General features: G+C 39.6%; 1 protein-coding gene across 2 annotated transcripts; it reads left to right on the top strand.

Moving 5' to 3' along the window:
• Positions 1-5,416: 5,416 nt before the first annotated feature.
• On the top strand, positions 5,417-10,766 carry LOC112287156 (uncharacterized). 2 transcript variants are annotated; one of them, XM_024529918.2, is made up of 9 exons: positions 5,417-5,559; positions 5,796-5,903; positions 6,334-6,475; positions 6,701-6,778; positions 7,111-8,520; positions 8,761-8,839; positions 9,611-9,768; positions 9,899-10,306; positions 10,475-10,766. In XM_024529918.2, the coding sequence occupies exons 2-9, from the start codon at positions 5,823-5,825 to the stop codon at positions 10,552-10,554; spliced, it is 2,436 nt and encodes an 811-aa protein (XP_024385686.1). In that variant the 5' UTR covers positions 5,417-5,559; positions 5,796-5,822; the 3' UTR covers positions 10,555-10,766. The 2 variants fall into 2 exon arrangements, with proteins under 2 accessions (XP_024385686.1, XP_024385683.1); XM_024529915.3 differs by having other exon boundaries at positions 5,420-5,559; positions 5,793-5,903.
• The last annotated feature ends 443 nt before the right edge of the window (positions 10,767-11,209 follow it).

An 11,209-nucleotide genomic window follows, 5' to 3' on the forward strand; every position in this document is an offset into this window, starting at 1 on the left:
AAAAAATAAAAAAATAAAAATGATTTACACTTCAACCAAACAACCTCATGGATCAAACTGAAGATTCTGTATTTTCACGCCCTCTCGAACATCGTAACACGTCAATATTACAAACAACATTGAATTCTACTTCCGTATGCCACAATTGAAGTTGCAAATCAAAAGAAACACAACCATGCACGCCCAACAAGCATTAGTAAAGAAAGGAAAAAGTATCCTCTGGCCAGCAAACTGAAGAAGTCGAAGCGTTCAGGGTTTAACTCTAAACCCTAAACTCTGAACCTTATACTCTAACTCTCGAAATTGGGGCAGGTCGGATAATGCTCCCTCGAATTTCGAAGGCAGTTTCGGGGACTCGGGGAATCGCAAGCTGCTCCGTTGTAGAGATTGCGAGACAAGCCACCACGAGATGAAGCCATTTCGGAGGATTTACTACTTTCCAAGACAATCTCTAATGATACCGAGATGAAGCCATTTCGGAGGATTTACTACTTTCCAAGACAATCTCTAATGATACCGAGATGAACTGAATCGAACACATCGAAAACGGAGTGCATGCCTGATTCCAGCGGGAATCGGGATCATGGCTACTGCCAACTCTTCTTTCCGGCACCCAATCATGCTGCAGTTGACGCTTCTGCCGATCCACACATGCTTCCAGTGTATGAATTGGCAAGGAGCATGACGCCAGATCCCGCTCGCAGTTTCCCTTCCCTACAGATAAGCATACAATCAGTCGCCGAGGCTTCTTAATTTGGATCTCACGATCTATTCCTGACGCACGCTGTAGACGGAAATCCGCGACAGCGAGATTGCGTGAATAGAAGGAGGGAGCACGATTGTAAGTATGACGGCGGTGGTTCTAATTGCCTCAACAGTGGGCAACATGACGTGGCTGCTGGGGCTGCTACTGGCATGATGAGATCTCGGCGACGTTGCTTGAATTGGAAAATCTGGTGAATTTTCCAGAGCAGCTGCCCGAACAATGTTTGCACTCAGAGGGAGGGAGGGTGAGCATGATGATATTTTGTTGCATTGATGCGTGGAAGACGACCGTCAGGGTTGCTTTTGCATCACCACCGCCATGACATCGTCGCCGCCTTTGTGAGCGAGTGATAGACAGAGTTACAGCTCCAATGTTGCATCACCACAGCGTGCGTGTACTGTTTACAATGAGGGGCGTTAATGCAGAAACACCTTTATCTAGTAACTTTCGATGCATCACAAGGGCTCTGGTGCCTTAAAATGTGTGCGATATACAAACATATCTATATGCATATATATTCAAGTGGAAACCCATGCTATTGGCCATGAAAAAATTTATCCAATTAAAGTGAGCATTTTTATCCAATAGTTATCAAAAGTTGAAGCATTCTTCACTTTTGATAAAAACAATGAGATATGCAGTCAATCATAGATAGTTTTTCTTTGTCTCCTTTGGTTCATTTCATTGGTTTATCTCCTTGAACTAGTTCATAGGAGAGATACTAGCAAAAACTTGTGCTATTAGGCACAAAAAAAATTGTTTACATATTATAAATTTGATAATTTCTATGCTATTGGCCAATGAAAAAGGCTCCTTTGTCTTTTTGCCTTCATACCTGAGCTTCCTTGTTACATGGATACACCCTCACTTTTTTAAAAAAGGAAAAATGTGATGTTGAGCACACAGTTGGTCAAAAAGATGATTGTAACTTTTACAATTTGTTCTTTATTCTTTACAACTCGAGTTGTAAAAGATGACTCTTATTGAGAATGTTGGATACCTTCCAAATATAGACTGTAATTGTCAAAGATCAAGTACTTTGGTTGTTCTATCAACTCTAATCCAAACTTCCTGGTAAAATATACATATGTACAATTGTGACCATGAAGGATGAGGTGTCCTTTGGACTTTATGAAGGTGCAAGAACAAATAAAGCATAGAGCTGACAAAGTGAGTATTAAGAATGTTGCAAAGCAAAGAAATTTAACTGTTTTGAAAGACAAATTCAGAAAATGATTGATAATTTCTATGCTAAATGAAATTGCACAGTGAAATAAAACAAGGTGCTAATTGCCACAAAACTTTGCTGATTTGTACGATCTTAAATGTGGTATTTTTAAATCCAGAAAACAAAGGACCATGACATATATATATATATATATATATATATGTGTGTGTGTGTGTGTGTGTGTGTGAAAGTTTTGATATGCTTGGCTTTGTCATAATCCTTCCAAGATTACAAATAACATCAATAAACTTTTAAGTGTGTGTACTGTGCTATAATTCTTTTAAATTAACAAAGTAACATACAAAATAAACTAAAATGCAAGTTAACGTGCTAAGCTTGTTCTCTATAGAAAAATAATTGAAAGCACAGACTTGATGCATGATCCGAAATAAATTGAATTTGAAGATTAAAGACCACAACTTATGTCTTTTGTTACCAGAATTCAATTTTGCAATGCCTTTTAAATCTTAATGAGAATTAACTTCAGTATATTTGACACATTTAAAGAACAATAGATAAAATTTTACAATCATTTTTTAAATGACTTTTTTACAATCATGACACTCATTTTTTACAAACAAACAACATATTCAATATTTGAACCATAAAAATTTACATACATATCAATTCTGTACACACAATGGTTAAGTACTATTGAATTGAAGTATCTTATAACTCAACACATCACATTCAGTTGGCAATGACTATGATTTCGAAGAAATTCAACAACAATAACACAATTAATTTTCTAAGTAGAAGACAATATTGGTATTTGGAATAATAAACACTTGTGCTCTTGGTAAAACATGGTTGATAGAATACACAATCCTCTTATTGGACAACCAAGTTTTTTTTGTGTAAAAAATAAATAAACAATGTTGTAAACACATAAGTATGTTATTGTTAACAAATTAACATCAAAAATAGTTTGAAGTGAAAGTGACGTAATCTTGTAGTTTTTTAAATTAAAATATATAAATATTTACAAAAACCTCCTATAAATGCATGCAAAGTCTAAGTTCTATGATTGTAATTTCAAATTCAACTACAAAAGAGTTTTATCTAATCTATTTTTCAACGTGAGTTCTTACTTATCTCCTTAAACTTTATTCACAATTTTCCACTTTTTATTTTTTAATTAATAATAATAATTATTTGAATAAAGTAAAATATGTAAATATGTTGCTGCAATTTAGCATAAAATATTTATAAAATCAATACGTGTAATGTAAATATAGATAAAATTAGTGTAAATAGATCCCCAATAAATTGATTTGATATATCCATACATTGTGCACCTTAAACAGACTTGTTGTGCTATAAGATATTGAATTCTCTACTTTGATTTGAGTTTCATGGGTTATTTTTTGTTGAACCAGGTTAATTTTTAAAAGTATAACCATACATATTCTATGAATAAAATTATTTATATTGATATAATTTATTACATTTTATAAAAAAATTGTTTTTAGAAATTTTTTTTTTCTTAATATATAAAATCAATCATTTTGAAAAAAATGATAGTAGTATTTCAGTTCAAAAAATTCTTGAATAATAATATATTGGCATGTTTATAACTTGTAGGTTAGATGATCTTTTACAAGTCAAAAGAATTGATAGTAGTATTTCAGGTGATATTACTATATTCTTCAGCAAAGGGTGGGTCAATTTAGTATAAGCATGGGTCTAATTAACGTTTCCCCTATTTAAACTGAATTAAAATGACATATTTACTTTCACCCATACATCATTCTTATGTAATATAATGCACCTTACTTGGACAAGGTCAACAATTAAATTCCATGATCCAATAACTTGTTCTGTTTGTGTGAGTATAGTTTTTTACATATCTGAAGTGTTATATTTTACAACATTAGAGATTTAAGACAGTTGATTATTGTGTGTATATATATATATATATATATATATACAGAGAGAGAGAGAGAGAGAGAGCGAGAGAATTTAGTTTTAAAAACTTACTTGCACATTTTTTTGAGTGTATGTATGTATGTATATATGTATAAGTATAAGTATAAGTATAAGTAGATTTTTTTTGTTACATATTCTTTACAACAAGGGTTTCAAGTTATGTTTTCGTTAAGTATTGAATACTTTAGAATCACAGGAAAGAGTTGGCAACCAGTGGACTTCACAATCTTTGCATTTTTCTTGACTGTAAAGGAAATAAACAGAAACAAGATCAATTAGATTGTCGGAGTTTTCATCCTTGGGTATTGGTTTAAGGAGGAAGTTTTAATTAGCAACTTATATCAACGAGCAAATGGAAATACAATGATTTTGTTTTGAAAATAATAATAATAAATCTATTCCCGCTAACAACGGCAATAAATCCGTGTGTTTTTTCCCACACGAAGTTTGTTAGTAGTTTATAGTATTAACTCAAATGAATATTTACTAAAACAATATACACATGGCTGACTACATTTTTATCCAATGTTATTTGTACTTGCAAGTTTTCATTTTGAAAGTACTTGGGAATTACATATATAGGGTATATCGCCGCTGTGTCAAAAATAAAAAACAATATAAAACAAAACGCAACCAAAATACTTAAGAATCCTGCATGCTCTTTCAATAGTCACCAACACGTTTGTAAATCTTATCGTTCACGTGTCGCCACTAAAAAGTTGTTTTAAAATATAAAAGTAGCTCATTACCCATCCAATTCTCCATTCAGAAACCATCTTCACATTATTAGCAACAAAATTTATCTTTAAAATAGTGAAAATCAACCACGTTAGCTGTTAATCAGGGAACAAAGATCACTTGCCAAATTTTGATTATCTCCAAAGGGAAGACTACAGAGTGCCCCCATTACCATCCCTAATCATCACTTAACACGACATTAGCTAGATAAAATTAGCCAAACCCCTTTTATGCGGTCTGAACAGAACCCCTCAGCCACTCCCCTGGAAGGAGATCCCAACGAACGTGTTTTCATCCATTTGATTTCGACCGTTATGGTTCAAAATTCTATCTATTGGTCTTGGACGTTCCGCCGGCATTTTCGTTCTTTACTGTCTTTCCCGTTCCCAACGTCTCTTAAGACCAACGGAACATCCCGGTGCCCTATTTCTTTCCAGATCTGATAGTTTAAGGCTTCTGATTTTTTTTATTTCACCCCATTTCTTTACCCCCCCTTTCTTCTTCTTCTTCTTCTTCTTCCAGTGACTGACTGACTGGCGGCCCTCGGCATCGGAAGCCACGATAATAGTGACGTTGCGATCCAGTTGATGAGACGGTTGCACTTGTGGAATGCAGCGAGGGATTACTTGCATGGGATGCGAGTGGCAGTGATTCGTTGGCTTCTTGTAGATTTTGGACCTGAAGTGTTTCTACCATCTTACCGTCCATCTCATGGGTCGTCGTGTGCGGCATTGCGTAGTTTTCGGTGTTGTAGCGGGAGATTGTGTTCCCCGCGTTTGAATTCCGAGCGCAATTCTAGTTGGGTAGCGACAACGGAGTAGAATTCGAGGGAATTCCGCATGAATTTAATTGGGGGATTGATGAGTTGTTGAGGTTGAGCGTGCGAGTGGAGTACCAGGTATTTTTTTGCTCCTTCTTGATGTCGAGATTTCTTGCTGAGATTATTTCCTGTATGTGGAGCTTTCCGTATCGAGTATTGCTCACCGTCCTCGTTGTAGTTTCAATGTATGTGTATGGATTTCCAGTTGCGTTCTAGAGGCTCGACGTTTTGGTATTTGGGTAGAGATTTGCAGTTGTGAAGATTAGGTTTTTCGACGTGGTGCTGACTTCGAGGACTTGTGGCCACCTTAGAAGATGTTAGCTTAATTCTCAGGTCTGAAAATGGAGCATGAAGTGGATTCGCAGCTAGAGGCGGGGGTGCCTGTGCAACCGTCGCCTGTGCTCATGGAAGCAGTTCAGAAGGTAACGCCTCCACTTCTTGATGTTAATACTGATGAAACTCTCAATCGAATCCTTCCTCGTGGCCTCTTCTACTTGCGTTCATGTGAAGTGAATTTGTTCATTCGTAGTGAACACGAAGTGACTTCCCACCGAATTCTATTCCCTATCACGTCTACAGGCCACGAAGTACTCGTTCAGTTCAAAAGAAAGGGTCTAGCATTTATCCTCTGTGACATCAAGAACTTCACATCAGAGATTCCTGGAAAACAGTTGGGATACTAGGCGAACATTGTACCGGTTAGGAATTGCAGCCTCGTGACTGGCGGATTTCATTTCTCATCATGAGGTTCTGATCACGTAGCGAAGCAGTCGAAAAGGTTTATGACCTGGGCTTTATAACATGGATTGCGGCGGTGAATTTACAGCTCAACTCATGCTGGCTTGGGTACAGGTTGAACAGGTGGTTGCGCGTCTCCAGAGTCTCCAGACAACCATCTCTGGGATACACTTGAGTCCTGTCTATTCCAAGCAAAGCCGAACTTCTAGAGGAAACAGCGTTGGAAAGGAATATGTTGGGCCATCTGGACATCGAGGTCGTTTCCTCCTCCCGTACTTCCACATCCTCTCGAGTATTCTACTAGAGCTGAGGACCAGTTGGGTTAAAGTGTTAATGATTTCCCGATAGTAATACGAACCTTTTGTAGTAGCATTTTCAACATATTTGTAACTGAGTCCCTGCATATGGACTTGCATTTATTTTCAGTTATGGGCCCGAGCCTAAGGCATCGTGTAGCTTGTCGATGTTTGGGTATGTGCAGACGCAAGCAAACGAAAACCCCTGAAAGATTACAATGGAAGCAGGATGGAGAAGCTTGACCAACCGCTGAGAACGAAAGGTATCTCCACCTGAGTTTTCTTACTACTCTACCTAAGTTCCCCCTTTGCCCCCTTCCTGTTCCCGGCGTTTAGTTTGCTTCTAACATGATACGAATTAACATCACTCACACGGATCAAACCAAGTGATGCCCTAATCGTCAGTCTGTAATAAAGCGTATGGCGATTACGCAACACCGTAGTAACTGCCAGTTGCAATTAGTGATTGCGACCCGCAAGCAATTGTTTACTAGTTACACATGGAGGACTGATGCAATATATTACATTTACTACTTAAGTCTTATATCAATCAACGACTCGTAAGCTGATTGATTGTAGTTTGTTTTCTTTCCAGCTGAGTGGAAGCAATGGTCATCACCTGCCAACCAGGTGCACGATGTCATTTCGGAGATTTTGATGGCTAGTCAGTTTGCAAAACAGATCGCTACACTCGTTGCGGAAGCCCTTCAAGAGCGACCTGAAAGGACTCAACAACTTGGCGATGTAACTGAAGAACCCAAAAAGCGGGCTAGCAAAGACGGAAAGAGGAGAGATATTGCGTTTCCAAGCAAGGCCCAGGTGTTGAAGACCATGAACGCCAAAGCCCCTCCAACAAATTCTTTTAATAAGTTCAAGGTAGCTGGTTTTCCCTCAGACACCACTGTCAAGTTGGTTCCACCCGCTAAGATAACACGCACGAAAGACCTCCCGAACAAGAGCAAGAGCAAGACAAAGAGCGCTTCTGCTTCACACAAGCGAAGGAGCTCCTCAAGAAGTTATTCGAGCATGTCGTCCTCACCGAGTACTTTGTCTCCAGGATCACCACGTTTGGATATGGATAGCCCAGAGATGAAGCGAGGATCCAACAGATTATATAGCTCTCCAAGTGCAAGTTTCAGGGAGTTTTCAGATGATGCGGACGACGAGCTATCAGGTCCAAGAAGGAATTCAATGATAGTAACTGAAATCAAGGGACCAACGAAACCATGGAAGCTAACTCCCACCAAGGGAGTCTTGTTCTCGAATCCAGTGTATCTGTCTTCCCCGCGGAAGCCATCTGGAGCAAGGCCATCACCGGTTAAGATTGTTCCCACAACCGGGAGGCGAAATAGCTGGTTGACTCATCAATTTCCGAAATCACCTGAACCTGTTCACAGAGAGCCAACGAAATCTAGTGGTGCTGCATCTGCTAACCCACTGTCGTCATCTATCTCGAAAACGACGTTTAAAAGAGAAGGTGCTAGTAAACTTGCTCCTAAATCAACTTTTACCAGCGAGGCGACTAAACGAGAATATAAATCCAAAAAGTCCTCCGTGGTCCCCCCTTCACGGTACGTGGAGATGGTGCCCCTGGATGGACCCCGAAACAGTTCCATAGTGACCATGTTTGATGTTCTCAAAGTTAGGTCGCCACCTCGACTTCCAGCCGCTACGCCTGCACAACCGAACCAACTCTCAAGAGGTCCGTTATCTGTGGACGCAAACACTAGCGTCACGAATAGATCTACTGTGGCGGATGGAGCTTATGAAAAAGAGGAAGACTTGCAGTGCAGAGCACCTCACTCTCATGTTGAGTCTTCTCCCAAATTGGGCATCCTTACAAATGAACAAGAGAAACCCTCGACTCACTCCAAACAAGTTAGTCCAGTTGAATCACTGGACAAAGAGAATGACCAGGTTCCTTGTGCACCTGCTGCAGTCATGTTCTTGCGGAACATTTCGAGTGGACACACCCTCAACCGAAGTTTGTCACGGAGAAATTCAGGTACTATTATCTTTTCTGTCTGAGTATGTCTTCAATTTTCTGCCTATCGAATTTCGGCTGGAGTATCCAATGCAGTCGTGTTCTCCCCTACTTAATGTTGCAATGTAGTTATATTATCTCGAACGCAAGTCGATGCATCTATGTTACACATGTGCATCAGACCCATGCCAATCTTGCTCTGTGGTCCAGAATTGTTTTCTCTGAACATACTTCTGACAGCACGTTGTCACTTGTGGTCAGGGGCATCGCTAATACAGCGTGCTAAAGGCTGGATGTCTTTTCAAGCGGTCAAACAAGGGAGAGTCCGTGAGCTGGAGAGGTGACTCTTTCTAACTGCTTCATAACCGTGGAGCATGACATGAAAGGAAGTTATGTCAATGCGATGTGTAGCAGCAATGCAATGACTTGTTTGCATACTGATGATTTTCGTAGATTAGTGAGATCTACATGCCTTATCATGTCTTCCTGTAAAATAGAGTCAGCCCTCCGTGAAGACAGTTTCCTTCTCGTATGACACATCCAGTCTACGCAGTCGTGAAATTGTATGGTTGGTTTGTTATGGATTGGCCTATGTCGAATGCACCATTGTCCTTCAATGATTTCGACCGTGAATGGAATGTGGTTTCTGAGAGCGTCTTCTCTCAGTGAGCGAATCTTTTACATCGTTATCTGCTCGAGCTGTAAAAGCCTGATAGTCCAATAATATGATGCTCTTATCCATATCTAAGCATTATTTCACGTTTGAGACCTGCAATTACTGGTTCTAACGATATACTGATCGTACATAGCTTCCGAACTTGAAATAATCAACAATCTACCTTGCGTGGGCAGCCAACAGGAATTCTTACTGTTATCCCGTCTATGGAATCGGCTTGGAAAGCCTTAAATTTACCTCTACCACATATTTGAAAGTACGGGACCCTAGTGTTTGCCCTACCAAGCCAGTGTCATCTTGATCCTGCGGACATCCACAGTCGAAAGACACGCGGAATTGTGCAGCACGCTTATATTTTGTCCTAAACCATAGTAAGTCAGCAGTGCAATTCCATGGGCAGGAATAATTTTACACTATCTTTGGAAAGTGTTACAGGTTTCAAATGGCCAGACAATTATCGTCCGTCAAGCGCAGCTCTCCCTCGGTAAATCAGCAGGGCCTAGCGTTGTGCTCATCGGATCTGTTCCCATCTGGGAGAATAATTCAACTCAGACCAGTGCACTTGCAATCCTTATCGGAGACGACACTCATAGGTACTACAATACCGTAGGTATTCTCAGTTGCAATCCGTTCCTTCCATATTGCAATGATATCCTCATGTACATTACCTCCTATTAACCGGTATGCTAAACCTTGACTCGCTCCGAATATACCCTTCCGTAGGGGACTGTAAGCATCGTGAACCAGTGACCAGCCACGATCGACACCCGGAACTTGTAACCCGGCTACGCACACCTCGTCGTCGACCACTGCAGCTGCCGAGCACATCAAGCGCCAGTCATGCTCCGCCCAGGATCGTTCACAAATTCAAGGTGATTTTTCCTTCCACTGATCGCAACCACCAGAGAGCTGCAAGTCGGGTGTGTGAGGCTGTGGAATACGCGGAGTCAGCGCAGATATTGCCACAACTTCTCATGAGCAGGGCCAAGCCAGCGGCACCGCGGAAGCTGGCTCACGTGTTCAAGGTAGTGTATCCGTGTCATGAAATGGCACGGGGGAGAGCAGGAAGAGCGCTCTTCCAGCGATGGCCTCATCACAAAGCTCCGTCTGCATTCACAACACGAAACACAGGTAGTACACACACCCAGCTAGCTACAACGTTGGGCTCTCTCTCTCTCTCAAGGTTTTCATGCATTGCTGTTCTCCCCCGAAACCTTCTTCACACAGATTCATTCAGTGCCGAACCCAGCCTCCTCTTCTTCTTCGTGTCCCAAAGGACTATCGTGTGTGTGTGTGCAGGAATGTGTGCGTGGTTGGGCCGATTGCTGGACTGGATTCGATCGATAACGAGGAGGGGTGGTCTCGGATTTCGAACTTAGTCTCTCTTTCGCTCGCATGAGTTTCACCGAAGTGCGTGTGTGTGTGTTCTTGACGTCGTTGATCGGGGAACAGTTTTAGTGATTTTGGATAGTATCAGAATTGTGACTGTGCTCGGGCAATTTATTAGAAATAATATTCATTGGATCTCAAGTTTCTGATTTTGATTCCTATCTTTTTTCTATATAAATGTTTACCTGTACAGATGTGTTCATTTCCGTGTAAATATGTGTATAAATGTATGTTTGTATAAAATGTGTGTATCACCTTTCTTTATTTTTTGGTTGTAATTTTTATTTTGAAAGTGGGAAGTTGAAGACTTATGACTTTGATTTTTTTTTAATTAGTTTTTTGAAACTGTATCAGTTTAGTTTGTTGATATCCTTGTTACTTTTAATAAAAATAAAAATAAAAATGCAAGGAATATTTTTTGGAAGCTTTTATTATTGCCAAAAATGAAATTTTAAGCTATATTTCTAAAATACTAGTTTTAATCATACTTTGAATGTATGAAAATTGAATAATGTAATTGACATGATTTTAAGATTTGTCTTTGACTCTTTTTTTGTTCTCTACTTAAAATTGAAATTATCAAGTATTTTTTTTTAAAACTTTTTCCACGCCTTTGACCTTTTTAATGATTATGAAACTTTGATA

Source organism: Physcomitrium patens, chromosome 9 (assembly GCF_059467195.1).
Source record: "Physcomitrium patens ecotype Gransden chromosome 9, ASM5946719v1, whole genome shotgun sequence".
In the NCBI taxonomy this organism is placed as follows: domain Eukaryota; kingdom Viridiplantae; phylum Streptophyta; class Bryopsida; order Funariales; family Funariaceae; genus Physcomitrium; species Physcomitrium patens.